The 21,612-nt window shown below is 46.0% G+C and overlaps 1 protein-coding gene across 7 annotated transcripts in view; it reads right to left on the bottom strand.

The window, feature by feature from the left end:
* Foxn3 (forkhead box N3) overlaps positions 1-21,612 on the bottom strand; it is a 368,012-nt gene that overhangs the window by 94,755 nt on the left and 251,645 nt on the right. For all 7 annotated transcript variants that reach the window (XM_027419621.2, XM_027419620.2, XM_027419625.2 and 4 more), the window contains one exon: positions 10,290-10,354. In XM_027419621.2, the coding sequence (XP_027275422.1) occupies positions 10,290-10,354 (65 nt within the window). The remainder of the gene's footprint in view (positions 1-10,289; positions 10,355-21,612) is intronic.

The following is a 21,612-nucleotide window of genomic DNA, read 5'->3' as shown; positions in this document are numbered from 1 at the left end:
CAATGTATATGTGAGTCAATGAACTTGAAAGAGAATGGGTGCCAAAAATAGCTTCTATGTCACAGACTTAAACTTGGCAAACATTCAAAACCTACATACACACATACATAATACATGCAATTAAGCATAGCACACCTGTATACAACTGCAGCTACAATTTCATTTACACACATACACAACTTGCTTTGGTTAACTACTTCATTTGTGCTTGTTTTTCTCTGTCTGTAAGAGCAGGTAGACACGACCCACTTCTCCTAAAGCAGGTGGCAAACCAGTGCTCTGTGGCTCTAACCGGGTATGCAGATGGTAGAGATCATTGATGACAGAGGTCCTGCCATTGCTGGCTTAAGTTGCCATACCAGAAAGCTCCTCTTATATTCTAGGTGACAATCAAAACATCAAACACCACCCCCCACAACCACCACCACCACGACAAGGGAAGATGAAAACTACGGGATACACAGAAGTCATCAGTGACCTATATGTTGTTTAACTGATACTGATGCTTTAGAGGCGCCTAACTGGTCAGGACCTTTGGTTGAACACAAGAAAAGCTCACTTTCCACTGGCCTAGGCTAAATAGAGGCTTAACTCACCTAAGCAGGAAGAGAAGGTAGAGTGGCTCCTTGTCCATGGTTCATCATGTTCATACTATTTCATTCACACTGGTAGGTTCTAAACTGGAGTGTAGAGGATGCCAGGACAGTTTGCTGTTGATACCAGCTTTTTTTTTTTTTTTTTTTTCTTTTTCTTTCTTTCTTTCTTGAGACAGGATTTCTCTGTGTAGCTTTGGAGCCTACCCTGGCACTTGCTCTGTAGACCATGCTGGCCTCGAACTCACAGAGATCCGCTTGCCTCTGCCCCCGAAGTGCTGGGATTAAAGGTGTGTGCTGCCAACGCTCGGTGATACCAGCATATTTTATAGAGCTTCCAAACCCAAGAAAACAAACAAACAAAACAACAAACAAACAAACAAACAAAAAAACCACAGTGCAGAACTCTGGCCTGGCCTGGGTCACGTGGCTACCTTCAACCTGTCATCAAGACTAGAGTGCCCAGAAGAAACTGATGTAGGAGCAGAAGCACACAGTGGTCCCACAACATGAGGAATGGGCCCCCATCCGGTTACACCTGTGAGTCAGCTGACACAGACCACAAGGGGAACAAAACTCCAAGATCAATTCATTCCCATGCAGTTGTGAAATCAGAGGCTGAAGAGCAGGTTTTGAGAACAACACAGAACTGGGCTTTACACATGTCTCACATTTCTGGTCTCTATTAAGACCTTGTCACGATCTTGCTCAGTATGATCAAGATGCTAGGTTACAGGCTCCTGAGGCAAATGGCACCACAGCAGAGGCTTGTCCTTCTAATTTATGCCTGTAATTGGTGTCCAATTAGCAGACTCAGATTACCTGAGCACATCCCATAAAGACTCACAGTTTGAACTAGGCACGATGGCACACAGCAGGAACTCCAGGGCTCAAGAGGCTGAAGAGGGAGGTCAGAAGTGTCAGTCCTGCCTTGGCTATATAAGGAGTCCCAAGACCCCTAGAACAAAAACAAACAACCCCCAGGCTAAGAACTGCTGGGGAGGGGCCAGGTCCACCAGGACCCATTCTTCAAGGATGGCTTAAGTTCCTTACCGCCACACAGAGTGGCTGGCTATTGCCACCCACTGTTCCCCATCCCTGTTTACTGAAACTCATCTTTGTGAATGCTGGGATCTGGTGTTATTCTAGCACAATCCAGGAGACTACATGGAAGAACAAGACACATGGATGACAGGCAACTCCAGCCCACTGGGCTTCTCTTTCTGTAACATTTCTGCAGGACCACAGTCTTTCAAACATGGCAAGAATGGCTTGAGATGTTCTCAGAAGGAGAGTCTGAGTCTTTCCCAGCCTCAATGCCCCAGAGGCTGAAAACGGCCTCAAATATCCGTAAAGGCAGAGCTGCAGTTGAAGTGAGGGGGAGTTTTTGTTCCAGCTTGAGGGTGCAGGTACTGGCCACCTTACAAAACCGCAGAGCTCTGCCCAGATGTTATCATGAACATAACGAATTCTCACCAATTCCATGAAGTTGGGACTCCTGTTTATCGGACCAGACAGAAAGAGGAGGCTTGCACCAGCCAGGTGAGCTGCTCGAGGGCACGCACGTGGCTGGGGGTCAGCGCAGGTTGGCGTTGGCTAATTACAAGTTTCCACTTCTGCGCTTCTCATCTTAGGGAATCCTCTGGAGTGAGGTCAGGGGCACGAGCATGGGCACCTGCACGTTGAGCACCTCCTAAGCACGAGGGATGCTAAAAACATCATCAATCTTCTTAATTATGGCAATCTTGCAAGACTATTGCTTCGTCGTCATTTTGCATTTTGTCCTTTAATAAAACTGAAGGAAGAGAGCTGGGTGGATGCAAACACTAGGAGGGATTGTTGGGATGTCTTTTAAAGGTTGCAGCAGCCACTGAGAGTATTGATCCCTATAAGGCCATTACACTTAAGTGCCCAGGCCACAGACATGTGCACATGAACGTATGCACATACCCCAATTGTGTGCACGATGGCACAGATGCAAAAACTCTGAGGCCTGGCTCTTGGCAAAGGTTTGGGAAGGAAATCACACTGAGCAGAAAGAACACAAACTTGGCTTCGGAAGCTTACAGGTGGGTGATTTTAAGTGCAGTTCTAAAAGCATTGTGTGAACAGCCTGCCTAGAACACATCCTAACGGCTTCATTATTGTTAAATCTTTTGTTAATTTTACCAAAATATTTCTAGACCTCTACCCAAGCAGTTCCACAGAGCTTTAAGGGGGATGGTTTTTCCTTTCCTATTGTACTTAGAGCCCCGGCTCTTTGATAGACACATGTTCTTGCATGGCAACAGGATCCAAAGTTGTTTTGTTTCTACATCTCAAAATCCGGTTAGAGATATAATTTAATAGGGTAGAAAGACATTTCTGAATGCTATGCAACCTATAAAGAAATACTGCTAGTGATGAATTTAGTCGTTAAACATATCAACACATCTAAGCCGGGCAGTAGTGGTGCATGCCTTTGATCTCAGCACACAGAGGCAAAGGCAGGATGATCTCTGTGAGTTTGAGGCCAGCCTGGTCTATAAAGCTACACAGAGAAACCCTGTCTTGAAAAAAACAAAAACAAAAAAAATCACATCTAGTAAAAATCACGTTCAGTAGTAGGTTTTGCTCACTGTATTAGCCTTTCAGGGGCTAATGCTATGGTTTCTTCTACTCTTTAAAAATCATACTTCTACTCTTTAAAAATCATAAAGTGTCTGTTGGGGAGTTGCCTCAGTACGTAAAGTCATTCCTGTTCACAGGTGGGGATCTGAATTCAAACCCCAGGACTTCAACAAAGCCAGCTGCATAGTGCAAATATTTGAAACTGCAGACTCCTAGGGTGAGGAGAAACAGAGGCAGGAGGATCCTGGGAAGCTCCCCGTCCAGCTAGCCTAGAGTATCCCTGTGAAAATAACAGAGACCCTGACTCAAAAAAGGCAGACAGTGAGGACCAAGAATAGAGGCTGTCTTCTGACATCCATGCTTGGGTCACAGGCACACCAGAGAGACAGAGAGATAGAATCACACACATGCACGCGCGCGTGCGCGCGCGCGCGCGCGCGCACACACACACACACACACACACACACACACACACACACACACACACACACACACACGCACGCACACAGCAGCAATTTCATGTCCTCATTCTCTCGGGAAGCAACTTCTAACTCTGCTATCTTGCACACAGGGCTGCCTCTTCAGAGAACAATATGAGATTTTTCATGCAGATTATTAGAGACAGGGGTCCAGAGAGTAGCTAAAGTTGGGGTCAAGCAGGAAAACGCAGACTATGTAACTCAAGATATCTTAGATTCCAGGGCAGGTTACAGAAACTGGGGACATTGGCATAGCTGGAATCACAGGTATAGGGATGCAGCTCAGCTCTTGCCCAGTGTGCACAAAGCCTTCAATCCCCATCACCACACCAACTGGACATGCTAATGCACCCCTGCAACCCAGCACCCGGGAGGTAAAGAAGGTTATCCTCAGCTGTACAGCATGTTTGAGACAGACCTGGGCTACATAAAACCCTTCGTTCCAGAATGAATGAATAAAGAAACAAACAAACAAGGACCAGCTGGGCTACATAAGACCCTCCATTCCAGAATAAATAAATAAATAAATAAATAAATAAATAAATAAATAAATAAATAAATGGACCAGAAAAGATCAGAATAAACTAACAGCCTCTTTGAAAACGGTACTTCCTTGTTTTGTTTTGTTTTTTTGTTTTTTTGTTTTTTTAATGAGCATAAAAGCATGTTCCAAAGCACACACCGAAAAACTAGAGGAGCCAAAGAGGGTCCCTTTAACTTCACCTCGGTAAACAGAACAGCCAGCCGACTATTACTGCAGTTTCATAAAAATCTTTACTCGCCACAGAACAAAAAGACAATGCCGAGGAACAAAGGGCTCCTGCTTCAAACCCAGTCTATCCTGGGCCAAGGAGGACAGAAGGCAGTGAGCACTTGAGGGCAAATGTAGAGAGGGGCCCTCCCCTTTCTGTTAGAGCTGAGGGTTGTGTTTTTTTTTTTTTAATGGGTGTGCCTGGGGGCAAGAAACAGATTTATTCAAGAGGTGAATGTCCTCCTTTGCATAGTGGACAAAAGAGCCAGCTTGTGGAAGAGATGAAAGACAGCAGAAAGCCCAGGGCTAGGAAAGTGATTGGGGTGGGGCGGGGTGAGGAAGGGCGTGTTTCAGAAACCCAAATAGAACTTGAGATGTGGACCCTTGAAAGACAGAACTGCGTGCCCTGGACCAACTGGTCCCTGAGTCCTGCTGGTTCAGGAAGGAGATGCTGGAGAGGCTGGTGCTCAACATGGAAATGGAGAATGCTCCAGGGAAGAGTTTCAGAACGTTTCTTCTTGAGTATGTGAGAGAGTGAACTCTTCGGATATAGAAGCAACAGGCAGGTGTTTATATCATTAAGGACAATGGCCTACGAAGGGATTGATGATGGTCTTGAGAAGTGAATTCGAAGGAGAAGGGAGAGTAGCCAAAAGTGAACACAACAAGCCCCTCAGGGGTGGTAGTGACGGTGGAGAGGTGGCTTGGTGGTTAAGAGCACTGGTGGCTCTTGCAAATGACCTGAGTTTGATACCAGCACTAAGATGGTGGCTCACAACCATCTATAACTCTAGTTTCAGGGGATGCCCTCTTCTGGCCTCTGTGGGTACTACACACATGTGGTGCATACATACCCATGCAGGCAAAACAGCCATATACCTAAAATTAATAATATATTTTTCTACTTTCCTGTCTCGCCACATGACCCTTCCTCTCTATGTTCCTATCACTGTGCTGCCACGTGTCACGATGCCCTTGTCAAAGGATGAATCACAAGAGACGATATATTTCAGACTCTGAGGTTGTGAGCAACCTCTTTTCTTTATAATTTATCCTGCCCCGGCTATTTTGCTATTAACAACAGAAATCAGACTGATATACAGGTTAAGCTACTTTCTTAGGAAGCCAAGACAAGATTTCTTCCCAGGTTGTCTGAAGCTATACCATACTACTTCCTGACAAGCTGTGAGAGCTTTGAAAACTGTCTTGTTTGACAATTGATTGTCCAGGCAGCCTACAAGCACACTCTGCCCATCTTCTTGGATCCACAGAGGACGTCTGGCTAAAGGGAACACATCTTCCATGGTTCATTTTAGTCTGCTGTTTATAGGATAGTTGTTAGGATGGGTCAAAGCTGGTACCCAGGGAGGAAACTGTCCCAGAGGGATGGATATTTCTGAATCTACAGTGAAGAAAAATGGAGCTTGCGTTTCATCTTGGCTAAAGACATGGAGTTTACTGAGAATCTGACTCAGAACCTGAGTTTTCACCCCTGAGCCTTTTGTGTCATGAAATAAAATCAAATGGGAATGCCCTCATCTATCTAGTGGTAAAACACATAACCGAGATACAGCAACAGATGAAGGCTGTTGGGGTGGGTGGGAAGAGTTGCATGAAGCCAACACGGTGCATGAAAAATTCCATTCCCTGGCGCAGCCGTCCTCATGCATGGTTTACCAATGGCATGTGCACTTGTGCACACCCTGAAACAACACGCATCTGACAGCAAGAACCTGACTCCTTCCCCCACTTGCTATTGGGCTTGTGGCAGCTTAATCCTGCACCGTGCACTGAAAACCCCTCTAAGGATTTCTTTCCATTGCATTAGCTTATCCTGTGGGCTGTCGGCAGCCAAAGAAAGAAAAACCTGTTGTGTGTGAAAGAATTTACTTTGATTCATTCACTGCATGCTAGGGACAGACCCAGATTGGTAATAATAATATTTTTGTTATATTTGCTAGCAATAATAATAATAGTGACCCAATGCTAGAATGAAGGAAGGTGAGGGGAAGCCAGAGGAGGCAGGGTAGGGGCCCTTGATTAGGGAAGTCTGAGATGGAGTTCCTGTGGTGCTAACAGCTGCTGGCTTCTTACTGGCTTCTTACGACAGACCAGGCCCTCACTAGCTGGGCGGAGCGGCTAAGATGGGCCCTGGACCTCCCCTGGGCAGCTCCATCCTGACACAAAAGTGACAAGAGAAGCTCACAGAGAGCATAGCGTGGGTGGGTGCAGGAGCGCTTTTCAGAGGAAGAGCAGAGATTAAAGCAAACCAGAGTGATCGGCTGGGGACAACTGTAAAGTCAGCAGCTTCTCACTGAGCAGAACTCTGGCAAGTTCAGGGACTATGAGGCCTAAGAAAGACAAAGGAACAGAAACAGCAGCAGGGAAGGTCAGGTCCAGCTTGTACCAAGTTGTAGTGGAAGAAGCTAAACGGGAGGGGGAAGCGAGTCTTATGTCCTCTTAGGGTGAAACCATCAGAGGCCAGATGAAGGGGCAGACCAGGGTGAGAAATATTTTTAATTATGAAACACACAGACTCATGAAAGTAATTCAAGCCATGGTGACATTTAAATGAAATAAACTAAATTCTAAGTTTGCAATGGTTGGGGGTGGGGTGGAAAAAGAGAAATCCTTAAAAAGAATTTACTCCTTTTACTAAGAAAATAAGGCAGCACTTAAGGATTTTTTTTTTTTAATCCAAACACATACAGTCTGTAACACAGAAACTCGAAGATACAGGGTCTGTTGGAGACACCTGCCAGCTGGCCACTCCTGCAAGCCTCCGAATAAGACCCACTTGTGTTTAGATGTGCCCCAGGTCCCTTGTTAGACAACAGGCTTGTCCCCTTGTGAGGCTCTGCTTAGTTTCTATTGTACAAAAACTGAAGGGCTCTCCAGTCTGTTGAAACTGCTAGAACACTGAAATCGTTTCTCACAGCCTAAATGGCATTCAGAATAAACACTGTGAATTGATGAAATGACCAATTATGTGAAGTAGCCCTGCCTGGTGTAATCCAAACCAAATCTTCCCCCATTATCCTCAAACCAAGAGGTGGCGATTCAACAGCCCAGCCTGCCTGTGATTTTTGAACCAAAAGACAGTGCCACACTTGAGGTCCAAGGAAGACCTTGAGCACTTATAGCTAATTCTCCCTATTAGTTTTATGCTAGAAAATACCAATATACTGTTCAATGGCTCATAAGCCAAACTGTTAAACAACCAAAGGCAGTCCCCTGTTGTAACTTTATGTCACTTTGGTCTCAACATCATTTCGGGTTTTCACTTCCACGTACTTCCCCTTAGAACATCACATTACAGTGAGTTCCAACTTCTGGTTTTTCAACTTTATGATGGTGTAAAAACTGTATGCCAGGTGTGTGTGTGTGTGTGTGTGTGTGTGTGTGTGTGTGTGTGTGTGTAGGGGAGCTGTCCTAGAAGAGCAAGGCATGGTGGTGTACATGTGTAATTCCATAACCTGAGCTACATGAGACTACCTCCAAAAAGTAAGAAAAAAAAATAAGAAAAGAAAAAGAAAGAAACTGTCTTTTCAATACTGATCCTTCCTAGACAGGGGTGAGGGTGGGGTGGGCCTTGACTTCCTACAACACTGGGCAGTAATGACAGTGTGCAACTGCCATCAGCCGCATGTTCACAAGGACAAACCATTGACACTTCACGGTGTCATGTGTTGTTAAGCACACAGTGCAGTAGGCGAAGCCCTGTACTATTTCCTACTTAGTATGATTTATTTGGATGTGATCAAGGAGCACCTGCCATCAAGTGCCATATGTCCAGCAAGCACCATGTCCTCACTATGCTGTCCTTTGGGATGCCGTGTGCTCTTGTGGTTTCCCTCACTGGCGATGCCGTGGAATGAATCACACACACACATGCACACACACATACAAACACACTCCTCTTTCTGTTTTGAGGCCTTGCTGAGGGCAGAAGAGGGGACATACACAGCTGAGAAAGTGAGTACACAGGTCAGGCACGGGCCTAACTGCTACAGGTGTGGAGGGACCTCCTCCTTCTTTGCATCCCCATATTTTTATATGTAAAGCTGACTGTGGTGGGCATTAGCAACTTCTGGACAGCCCCATAAGCCCCCAAAAGAAAACAAAAGATAATTTGGGAAGATACCCTTAAAGTCTGAAAGAAATCTTTTAGGGTAGAGGGGTCTTAAGAACTCTAGATGAGTAGGGAAAAATGACAAAAATGTCACAGGAAAAAAAAAAAAAGCACATCCCTGCCTACACCCCCAAATTTACAAAGATTCATATGGTTTTCAAATACGCAATACAGAACACACACACACATTATACTCAACTGAATACAGGTCCTATGTATATCTGAAACCTGTACTAGTTTAATTCCCAGTATACAAAGGCATCGGGAAATTTTTAAATCATAAAGAGAAAAGGAAGACGCACCCACCCATGAAACAGAAGCCCCTGCCCTCCCCCAGCTTCAGGCATTACTGACTCTCCATGGTTTTGTGTCATAGATACAAAACAAAAAACCTCATCTCCACAGAGTAATCTTACCTAATGTGGAACGGAACAGACCAAATCCTGTAAGAAAAAGCTCTAAGCAAACAAAATCCCAACTGTAAAAGTAATCCAAAGGTGAACGATACCCACACCATTACGATAGCTCTACATGAAAAGTAGAGACGCAGGGGATGCTGTGCTTCACTGAAGAAAAACCCAAAGGGTGACCCAAACTCTATTCCCAAACTTAGCAACCATGTGCCAATTCCTTCTCTTTTCTTAGACATTTAGGGTACCTATGAGGACTATGAAAGTAGGATTTACCCAACTTTATCTGTACCAAGGGAAAAAAAAAAAAAAAGAACCCAAAACTCGCTGGATCCTAATTTCACTTGCTATTAAAAAGCATGAAACCATGAAAAAGAGAACCATATCTCTCACCATTGTTAGAACTACTCCAGAAATTGGATGGGAAATGCCTCTTCTTAACCACAGGAATATCTGACCCCTTCATTTTTATGGCTCGCTTCAGTGTACCCTTTCACAAGACAGGCTCAACAGCCGGCTAAAGGACATCAAATCCTTATCCCACAACACAGTTCTGAAGCTCTTGGTACACTCCTGTCCACTTGCTTTCAGTGTCTGCGCTCCCCCTCACGTCCCCAACTCCTGGATATTCAACAAGGATTGGGGGCAGGGGATGAAATCCCAGGGACAGTTTACCCATAGAGCAGACATCCACAACAGCCATAATCCAAAAGTAACGTCTAAAAGAATCGGGCATATATCATCGGTTTTCAGTCATCCATTCTCTAGCAGCAAAACCGGAGGTGAAATGCAGTTTGAATTCTTTGACAGGAACTAGCACCATATTTGATGATGGACTGGAACACAGTCCCCCAGCAGATGACCCTAGATGGCCAACTGTCCCCAGAGCATCAGAACAAACCACAACCAACCTTCCAGGTACACAGGAACTGTTAGGAGACAGCAGGGAACAAATGCATCTCCACGATGACAAAAGTGTCAAAACACCCAAACCAGCCTTGATCATCCCAGGTATCAGAAACACTCGAAGGAGTTTGCGCTTTATCAGCCCAGTGTGTACTACTGTCACTATTCCAACTCCATCAAAGAAACAGTCCTGGGACAGAGGCCTGGTTCCAAACGCACAATTCACAGAAGCCAAGACACTTGAGTGGGAAGAAGTTAAGAGGACATTCAGACCCAGGACATAGCAGTCACACACCTCTCCAGAGAGCCACCACTGCTAACCAGAAGGGAGCAGCCCTGGCTTGCACCACGCACAAAGGAGGAGAGAAGGAGATGAGGGAACAGGAGGCGGAGCTCCTGGACACCTACCTTGCAGAAGGGCTCCGTTTCTCTTGAAGAAGGTACTGCCTGGCCAGATGGGTGGACCTGATGTGCTGGAAGAGAACACAGATGTGAGTGAGGTTTGAGAGTGGGGATCCACCCCACTCCCCAGCAACCCTTTCCCTGACAGCCCCTTCTCCAAACTTCACACATGGTGGCCTTGAAACACTTCCCCGGGCATGCTTGAAAGATAATTAGGTTAAAAACAGGCTTTCTTTCCCCACAGTAAAACCATCTGTGTGAGTATTCTGGTTATCATCTTGGCCAAGGTCACACTTGGCCACTGAGATCACCTGCAGGCCACCGGCAAATGCAAGTGGTTGGTGATTTGATTTGGTGATATCAGTAAGCTCTGAATGCTTGCTAACCTCTTCATGAACTCATGGACGCATATGGCAAACAAGTCTTCTGGGTTATACATCAGAACCTGTTGGCAATGTACCCATGCTGGCCTTTCTTGCCTTCTCTCCTACCAAATCCTCTCCACACAGCTGAGACCTTGATCCCTTCCTTCCCTCGCTTCTGTGATTTTTTTTTTTTTTTTTTTTGCATCTTGTTTTCAATTTCTTGGCTTAAGATGTTGCACTCCATGCCCCATAAAACACTCTGCAGACATGTTGCCACCCACATTCTAGTAAGAGCAGAGGCAAGAACAGGAGCAAGATCAATATATCACTACGGCACTCGCTGCCTTTCTAGATGAGTGTTTTCACTGTCTTAAGACAGTCAGTGAAAAACTTTATAGCCACCCAATCTTAGTAAAAAAACCCTTCGAGTGGAAAGGGGGTTATCCTCAATCAAGGACTAGCTTGAGATTAATGTTAGAAAGGAGAATGTTAGCACAGCCAGCCCAAGAGGCAATTTAAATTACTCTCTCTGAAAGAGTATAAGGCAGATGATGTTGGTTAATACAGCATCAATCATATCCAACATTTAACAAATTAAAATTGGCCAGAGAAATACATTAAGTCCATCTCACACACACACACACACACACACACACACACACACAACACATACCACACCACACACAACACCACACACCCACACCCACCCACCCACCCACACACACACACACACAACACACACACACACACATACACACCCACACACACACACACACACACACACACACACACACACACACACACACACACACACATACCACACCACACACACACCACACACCCACACACCCCACACACACACACACACACACACACACACACACAACACATACCACACCACAACACACACACACACCCACACACACACACACACCACACACACACCATACACCCACACCACACACACACACACCACACACACACACACCACACCACACACAACACCACACACACACCCACACACACACACACACACACAACACATACCACACCACACACAACACCACACACCCACACCCACACCCACACCCACACCCACACACACACACACATACACGCGCGCGCGCGCGCGCGCGCCCACGTGCGCCTCAGTAGTCAGCTGAAGTCTGGCTGTGAAGGATAGCGATACTGTTAACAAGGAAGGGAGATGCCAGTGGCATTCTGCCTGCCAGGATTTCATTACTAGAGGTACAAATATTGTCATAGCTATAGGGACACAGTACATGATTGAGGAGAAGTTAGGAAAGAGAAAAAAAAAGCTACCGCATAAAAATGCTATTAAATGGCACGATAATGTCAAATGTGCTTGCAAACACGGGCACCTCTTGTTTTACTGTGCTTCACTTTCACATGCCTCGCTATGTCCCAGATTGTTTTTTTTTCCTTTTTAAATGAATTATAGGTCTGCACACAGAATGGAGTAACTGTATCAGCACCACTGTCTTCAGTTCCAATGACCCTTAGCCTCTTTAGCAACAAGGGAGCTTTAAATTGGGGTTTGCAGTCTATATGTAGTAATAGTGCAAGCATAATAGCCTACTGTACACATACCGTGTCAAATACAACTGTGTACTGGGGAAGCAAGGAAACGGTGTCACTTGCAGATCTGAGGGGTGCATGCAGTGGGAGCCTGAATGCTCGTAGACCTTTCTGTTTCATTTTGCTTTGGATCCCCTATACTAAAAGTGTTCAGAAATAATGCGTTCCCTATGGCCCAGATTCTCAGCCCTGGCAGGTGGGGCTAAGTGACAGGAAGGTACACGGGACAGTGGCAGACCTGGCTGGGGGCTCGGGGCTACAGGACAATGATGGCAAGCTGATTTCTCTCCCTGTGTGGTTCCCTTCTTGTGGTATTTGGGGGCCCTTTAAGGCTCAGTCAGGAAGAACAAGCGAGTTAAAATGTTTAAGCTGGCCTTTAACAAGGCTGGTTCCCAGAGCCTACCATCTTATCTTTATAATAAAGCAAGAAACAGCAAACTAGGGCTACTGCCAATACTGAACTGGCTGCCTCATAAAGATATTTAAGAACTGAGGACTTCATTATACAGAGGAGTTCACTGCTTCTGGAGAATTCAATAATTGAGTATTATTGCAGAAGCCTGAATATCCAGCTTACTGCCACCCAAAGCTCCTTTTTATCCTGACCTTGATTTGGCTGAAAACCGAGCAGACAGCCAGGATGGAGCAAATATGGGCAGCTGAGGTCAGATAAACCCGGTGGTTTTAGATAAGGAAAATTCTCTGTATGATAGGAATCTACCGGAGGATTTCTACAGCACCCTTTTAACACCTTAAGTCACTGATCAGTATTCTGCGGTCACTGGGCTCTGCTGTCCCTCTGGTGTGTCCTCAGGTAGTGGAGGGAGGTTTGGCCCAGCACACTGCCTGCAGTGGCCCCTTGCTGTCAGTACCTGGTGAATTCAAAGAGAAGGTATGTATATGTGTGTGAGAGAGACAGGGGAGGGAGGGAGGGAGGGAGGGAGGGAGGAGGGAGGGGGGAGGGAGGGAGGGAGGGAGGGAGGGAGAGAATGGTTAAGTGAACTGGGCATTCCCAGTGCCATACTCCACATATTCCTTTTAGATTTCCTTCAAAATGACGTCATCTGGCTGTTATGGCTTTGAGGATTTGTCAGGTGTTTATTGAGAACTGTGTTTGGTGCTACAAAAGACTGGGGAAAAGAGCAACAACAACAAAAACCAAATAAAACCCTATCTGTGACCTCTAAGAACTTTACTGTCATACCTCCCTTCCCTCTGATGCCATCAAGAGAGACAAGAGACTCCTGGAGGGAAGCTAACGGCCGGGATCCAGCTGCAGGCTGGCAGAGCACAAACTCCATCTTTATTTTTGCAGCTGGAGACATCCCTGCTCAGAGTTAGTTAAAAATACTTCCAAATGAAATTACTTAAAAGTGCATATTAACTACAAGCATCCAGAGAAATAGTGGTGTCGTGTCTGTGAGGGTCTGTGCCCCCACCTCCTTTTGCTAATCAAGAGAGGACAGGAGGAGTGATATACACATGGTAAAAACAGGCTCTGAAGCTTGTCCTGTAAATGCAAGTGACTGGTCAATGTCACTTCCACCCAAAATGGCCAGGAAGGACCATGCTGGGCGAATTCTTATCATCTTACTGTGGCTCCCATTGCTGATCACATGAGTACCAAGAGGTCAACCACTGAGCCTACTGTTCCCTGAGTCTGTCTGTTGTGCAAAACAGAGATCACCTTCCATAGGTGAGCAACCACAGTCCTGGGAAGTCAAGTGTCAGCACAGGCTTCCAGAGTGTCTGCCTCACTCCCTTGCTCATCTTCCCGCTTGCTCTTTCCACCTTCCCACACAGAACTCTTAGCCATCCTTTCCCACGGAAGGTCTTTTGTTAGGAATCTCTCCTAGGCAGAGTCCCAGGCTAGAAAAAGCAATCTGACTAACCATATGTGGAAGACAGTGGGCTCCTATTAGCAGAAACAATAAGACGCCCGCGCTGCAAATGTCTCATTTCAATAATGTGCTAACAGTGACTATCAGCCTTACCAACTCGGTGACAAAGGAAGCAGGCCAACAGGTTAGGAGGGACTTGCCTGCCAGAAATTCTGTCTCTGAACTAGCATTTCTGAACACTGTTCTGCTGACTATGGAGTCCAGTGCTGAACCAACAAAACCCAAGAGAGGCACAGTATCTCTGCAACAGCTCGCCACGTATCCCCCAGAGACCGACAGCATTCAATCAATCACTCCCGGGCCTCATGCTCTTTTCTGCACTCCCAAGAGGATGCTGGGAGTCAACAGGTGGTAGGGCCCGAGGCAGTCTTGGAATCATGATACAGACTGTCGAATGTGTCTGCTCTATACACGCAAGCTTCCATAATCATTGTGAAAATGGGGCATATTATAAAACCCAAAGCTCGGGCAGTTCTGATAGGACCCATTCCTGTTTTCACCAGTCTGGACTTCTTATGTGCCCAGTGGCAAGCAGACTGAGGAAAAGCATGTTTTTCTAAGGTTCCAGATGCCAAGCATGAACTGATAGACTGCATCGAAGTACAGGATGCCGCAACGTGGAGGGAATGTGAAGGAATGCGGAATGAATGGAGCCAGCGCAGAGGACCTACACTGTTGAGAGTGTGCTTCCTTGGGGTCCCCAGAGTGGTCACTCAAAGGCAGAAGCAGGAAGGGGGTTGTCAGGGCTGGGAAGAGGGTCTGGACAGTGGTTATTTAACGGGCAAGAGTTTTGGTCTTGCAAGGTGAAAAGTCCTGGGGATTGGGCACACAATGACTCCAGTGCTCTACAGTGCAGCACACTTAAATATGGGCAAGACAGTACATTTTATGTTAACATCCGCTTTATCACAGGTTATAAAAACTGATGTATACAAACCATGAGTTAGGAAGAGAGTACCAGGTGGTGTGGAGAAGACAGAGGGGCTCTGGAATGGGTGAATTGACCTGAAACCTGGTGTGTTGGGCAGGAAGACAGGGGTAATTCTCTCTCTCTCTCTCTCTCTCTCTCTCTCTCTCTCTCTCTCTCTCTCTCTCTCTCTCTCTCTCTCTCTCTCCCCCTGATCTTCCCTTGCTGTTCACCAAAATGGCTCCATAGCACACTGAAAGGCCAGCTCCCTTGCTTCAGTCCTCATGGGGGCCTGAGCACATCTATTCTTCAAGCAGCTCGGCAGTGATTCCTGTTATACCCTAGCACTGGAAAGGGTCTGTGAAGAAATCTTCAGGATTTATACATCCATCACTGAATATTTTGCCAGGAATAAAATAGTCAGAATACACACTCACGAACACACACACACACACACACACACTAGAAACTTATCAGTTGCAGAACAGGGGCCACCAAACCTACCTGGAGGTGGGAGGGAGGGAGGGAGGGAGGGAGGGAGGGAGGGAGAGGGAGAAAGAGAGAAAGAGAGAGAGAGAGAGAGAGAGAGAGAGAGAGAGACAGAGACAGAGACAGAGAGACAGAGACAGACAGAGAGAGACAGAGAGAGACATAGATCAGAAACAAACCGGAATTCTGTCCCTTAAACTAACTGAAGATCAATCACCAGGAAAACAATAGAAAAGTGGAGAACCTACCTCAGACCTTAACATAACCCTGAGGAAAGGATGTCAAGTGTCTGAAATGTATAATGTCGGAGAAGCATCACTTGGAATGTAAGCAAATATCTGCAAGCCTCAGGACACTCTCCACAATTTTATAACCTCTCATTATAAAACAGGAGCCTGGGGAGTCATGGCAGAAGAATGGGTGGAAAGCTAGTAAGAGCCACAGGTAGTGGACACCTGCAGCAAAACTATTTGCTGGACACAACAGTACTGTTAAACACATGGGCTCACAGCAGCTGTGTCTGTGTGCCCAAGTTCAAGCCAGTCAAAATCCCAGTATGGGTTGGGGAGGGGCTCAAGAGGTCCCACTCCTGACTGAAGGGGTTCTGGCAATTGATGGCTGCTGGGGTAGAGAGAATCAATTTTCTTCAGAGACGTGGCCTCGAGAGGCTCTAGTAGACAGTCTTATACCCCTGCACATGCAGGCATCACTAAGTGAGCAGACTCATTTCGGGGGAGGGGAGCACAAGAAGTTGTGAAAGAAAAGTGGAAGGGGGGGTTGAAGAGGAGCTGGGGGAGAAGGGAACAGGGAGGGGGGAGGAAGCTTAATCAAAACACTTTTTAGGCATGTATGGAATTATCAAACAATAAAAAAGATTTTAAGAAAAGTAAAGTTGCTGAAACATAACCTTAAAGAAAAACAAAGTAAATAAAACGGGAGCATCTGGGTATTTAAAGGAAATTGCAGGTCCTATCTGAGGTTATGTGAACAGCGCAGAGGGTACAGAATGCAGCTGCAGTCTCTGGACCTGGCCAAGCCTCAACGACCTGCCTGTAAAGTGTGGGGCAAGGGATCACCCCCAGCACCTAAGAACGAAACAGGATGAGCTATCAAACACAGGTGCTCTGTGAACCACAAAAGTCCCGTTGTCGTCCTGATTCCAAGAACCCTGCAGTTTGGAGAAGTTTCCTGACACACTCAAGGCCACATGAGACCTTGCAGTGACATAAGAGGCAGTTGTGGCTTGGTGCCCGCACTTCCTCAAGCACCCCGGGCTCTCTGAATTTGGCTCTTTTCTGCATTCCTGTGACAGATGAGGGCACTTCTCCTCCGAAAGGGCGTTTTGAGAGTTTCCAAATGCAACTGTTCATTAGTATAATACAAACCAAGGGTTTTAAATCACGGACGGCTAAAGCCACAGCTTCGGAGATACCTCCTCCTCCAAAGAAACTTAAAACCAGACAGGTGGAGACCTCCAGGGCTGGCGAGTGTTTGGGGGGTGACAACTGTCAGGAGGTGATCACTGAAGTGATCAGATGACCACCATCTGGGACCCCAGAAAACATAAGCCACAGAGTGGCAAGATTCTCCGAGGGCAAAGAACTTATCACAGAAAGAAGTGGAATGGCTTTGTAACCTAAGCAAGTGTCATCGCTGGAGACTCCCACAGACCAGTCTACAGATGGCCCTGTGCCCATGAGTACCCAAGCCCTCACATGCTGGGGCCTGAGACGCCTGTAAGTGACTGACAACAGGTGACAGTAGCTCTGAGGCAAATGTACTCTCGTTTTATTTATATCAGTAGAGGCTGGCCTACTGGAGGTTGACAATTAAAGTTTTTTTTTAGGGGGGAGGATGAGGAAGGAAGGAAGGAAGGAAGGAAGGAAGGAAGGAAGGAAGGAAGGAAGGAAGGAAGGAAGGAAGGAAGACACACTGTATTAAAGTCCTACCAGACAGATGGATGGACTAGAGCTTTGTCGATGGTGGAGAGCTGGGATGTTACAGGTCTGTGGCCAAACTACCTTGGTTCTTTAGTCCCTTAGTAGGCATCCATTGCCAGCCCCCTCCTATCTGATAAATCCTTACAGAAAGCACTAACAGAACACTTGCTTTCAGCAACCCAAAGGCTCAGGGTCTTGGTGAGTAGCACCTAAGACCTTAGCAGGGTTTTCAGGAATGTGCCTACCTGATACCCACCAATGTTTTGAAAAGCTTCTTGCCTTATGGTTTCCTTTAGTTCTGTAACTATAAAAACCTCACTAGACTCTTACCACACTGAAACAGGCTATTTGGGGCACTCGGAGAATCTGTGCTCCAAGGAGCCAGGTAAGAAATCTGCAGAAACCTTGCTCTTGGGCTTCTCGGGCTCCAGAATAATACCTTCTATTGTTTAGGAATTGCCTAGCTTAGGAGATTCTGTGAGAGCAGTAACAAAAAGAGGAAGAAAGTGGAAACTGCCCACCGGCCACACACATACACCTGGTCCCCATTCCTCACCTCCCGCCCTTTCAAGTAACAGCACTCTGCCTCTGGTTATGTAAGTTCTCCATTGTTTGGGGCATCATCTCTTTAAAATCCTTTCCACCGTGAAGCTCAGAATTACCATCAGCCCCTTTCTTTCCAGTCCTTTCTGCTAGAAACCCTGGGTGCTCCTTGGTTTCAGCAAGTGTTTCCCTGACTTCTGCCTTCGTGTTCATATAGCATGCCCCCCCCCACTTCCATGTCTGTTCCAAACCCCTCGAGTGTAAGGATACCAATCATACTGGATTAGTGGTCTACCCTACTCTTACAGGACTTCATTGCAGCTAATTTCACCTTCAAGGACTTTATTTTCAAACAAGGACACATTGGAGGTACTAGAAGGTTAGGACACATATATGAATGAGTAGGTTTCCACAGTATATACTTGTCACTGTTTTTCAAGTGGTACCTTCAGCACCCAAATACAGCACACTTGTGCTTTTCTTTTCCTGAATCTTTATTTAGCAACTACAACACTGAGAACTTGGCTTGTGACTATCAGATATTGGCTGAATGGATGCAAAGTTAAACTTGAACTCTGCGTTCCTCATACAACAAAAGAGAAGGAACTGAACTCGAACCTGGTGACTACTTACAAAATGTTCGGGGTCACACTCTGGGAGTCTTTCTCACTGTCTTTGTCCATTTTGTCGTCTTCTGCCCATTCCTGTCACCTTTCCCTGAAGTCTTCTGCACTTCCTCTGCCTTTGTGGCCTCACTGATTCTTTTTTATCCTGTGGAAGTTCTCCCAAACAGTCAGGAGGCCTCCCCACCCAGGCTCTCCTTCACAGCCCTCTGCCCTGCAGAACTCCTCCTTATCCTTGCCAAGCCACGTGTGCACACCCACACCAACCTGGGGGCTGGCACAAGTAGTGCTGGGGACATGGGTGTCACTGGAGCTCCTGCTCCATGTCAACAGGCATCTCAATTTTGTGTATCTTTTATATAATGAATTGCTATGTGATTTTTCATTTGAGGGCTCATGGGCAGGGCAGGTGCCATCGTCACACTGCCCCACTCAGAAGTCCTGCCTCCTTCCCCAACATCTTCCTGCTATCCTCCAGAAGCTACCTGGACAGGTCTTTAGGACACACAGACCATATTTTTCTAGGACTCACTTGAGCCCATTCTCTTTTTCACCTGCCCTTGTCCGTCCTGTGTTCTCAGTAGAGCCTCCTTTTAGGGATCAACTTCAATCTCGGACCCCAGGAAGGTATGTTCCAATAACTTCTACCCAGTGAGCTCTCTGAATTCTTCTGACACTTACAGTGTATCCAGCCCCTCGGGGAATAAGCCATAGTCCAAACTGTCTCTCTATTCCAGCACTTTATAGCTTTCATTCACTTTTCAGGCATGTATGCATTGTCCAAAAGTGACTCCCTACCTAGAGGTAGGCTAAGGTCACTGCATACAAAGACAGTTGTCATAATTCTACTAAGAGAAAGGGCAGGGATGCTGCTTGCAACTCCCTAACACGACGATTCAAACTTTAGGAATTAAGAAGAAATCTCTAATAGAGCTATAATTAAATCTCTTACAAAGGAGCATGCCTATTCTGTCTTCTCCCTGTACCATCATATAAACATTCTTTGAAAAAATGGAAAGAAAATTATAAACCTCATCACTGATGGTAAGTAATGAGCGAGGTGATTTTGAACTCCTCTTTTTCTGTGATTTCTTGATTACCTAGGAATATATAAATAACTAGATAAGTACATGTATATTTTAGATAATACGTGAGTCCTGAAGAGATCCTGCCTGTACCCAAGGCTGGGTTTCAGAAGCTCCAGCTTCTGAGCAGTTGCAAAGGTGTTTGTCATTATCTTAGTGCTACACGTTTCTAATTTTACATATGAAAACCATGGCATCATTCAGCAGAAAGCACATTATCTGCATGGTGTATTTGCATTTGTAAACCACCCACATTCACTTTTACTGCTTAATGGGCCCCGTTTAAATGGGCCACTCTACATAAATGGAGTACACTGGTTCCCAACTCAATGGTGCTGATAAGAAAACTACTCCTTTTAGATGTAAATGAACCTACTAATCACAACTGAAATGGTGACAGACTAAAGCTGAGCAGCTGTTCCTAGAACTCCAAGTCTAGGGCCAGTTTGGTTCCAGCTTAAGCTCTGGAGCAGCCTGGGATTTCCCCAGAAGACATCTGTCCACAGACCTCGGGGATCAACTCCATGTTTCCAAAAGAGACCAGAGATTCTGAGATGTGAGTCCACTGTGCACATGTGGCTAGGCCTATCCATGTCAGCACAGAGAAAAGGCAAGGTCCACGAAGGTAGTTAAAGGCAGCTTGTGATCAATACCACCAGATATGGCCCATGGGTCTCCCTCTTAAAACAGTATAGTACAATGGAAACAGCAGAGGGGTTCCTCAAAAAATTAGAGGCTAGGGAGATGGCTCAAGGGGTAAAGTGCCTACCCATCAAGCTTGAGAACCTGGGTTTGGATCTCTACCACTCTGGGAAAAAGCCAGGTATAGACAGATGAGCCTATAACCTGGGGGTGGCAGAGGAGGCAGGGACGGGAGGATCACTGGGGCTTGCTGGCCATAAGCCTAAGAGAGAAACTGGACAGTGAGCCCAAGATACAGTGAGAGACGCTATCTGAAGAGAATAAGAAAAAGCCACAGAGAAAAACATCCAACATCCTCCTCTGGATCTCCATTCACACACATGGGCATTCACACCTGTACTCATCACATGTGTACACACACACACACACACACACACACACACACACACACACACACACACACACACACACACACACCACATACACAGAAAGGAAACCTTATGATTCGGCTGTTCTACTTCTGAATATACAATCCCCCACCACAACCATTGTCAATAAAAACAAGGACTCTAGGTATTTGCACATTGTGTCCACAATGGCCTTATTCACAATGGAAAGGGTGTGTGGGGCAGGGGGACAAGCTCATTGGTGGATGAATGGAAAAGTGAAATGCAGTACATGCATAAAGGGATATTCTTCAGCCGGAAAAGGGAAGGTGATTCTATAACATAGATAAACCCTGAGGACATTCTGTTAAATGCAATGAACCAGTTACAAAAAAAAAAAAAAAAAAAAAAAAAAAAAAAAAAAAAAAAAGACAAATTCTGTATGATTCTGTGTATCTGAGGTGCCTGGAGTCATCGATAGACAGAAAACAGAATGGCAGTGACTTCATGAGAGATGGTGGAAGCGCGCTAGGGTGTGGCTGTGCGTGGCTATTGTTTCAGTTCTATAGGAGGAAAGCAATGCTCAAGGCAGAAGATGTTTGATGGCAGCACACAACAGTGAGCAGCTACACGGAGCTGCACACTTACAAGCTGTCACTATGGCAAACAATGTCACGTGCACTTGGCCATGCTTCAATAGACAACACATGATAAATTACAGATAAACAGTGCTAGGTAGAGATGGATGACTTGAGATACACATACATGGACACAGATGAACAGACTGAGAGATAGATGGATAAATGGAAGACGGGTAGCACAACTTAGATCGTGAGTGGGCCCCCAAAG

This window comes from Cricetulus griseus, chromosome 5 (assembly GCF_003668045.3).
Source record: "Cricetulus griseus strain 17A/GY chromosome 5, alternate assembly CriGri-PICRH-1.0, whole genome shotgun sequence".
In the NCBI taxonomy this organism is placed as follows: Eukaryota; Metazoa; Chordata; class Mammalia; order Rodentia; family Cricetidae; genus Cricetulus; species Cricetulus griseus.
This window is presented reverse-complemented; position numbering and strand designations above follow the sequence as displayed.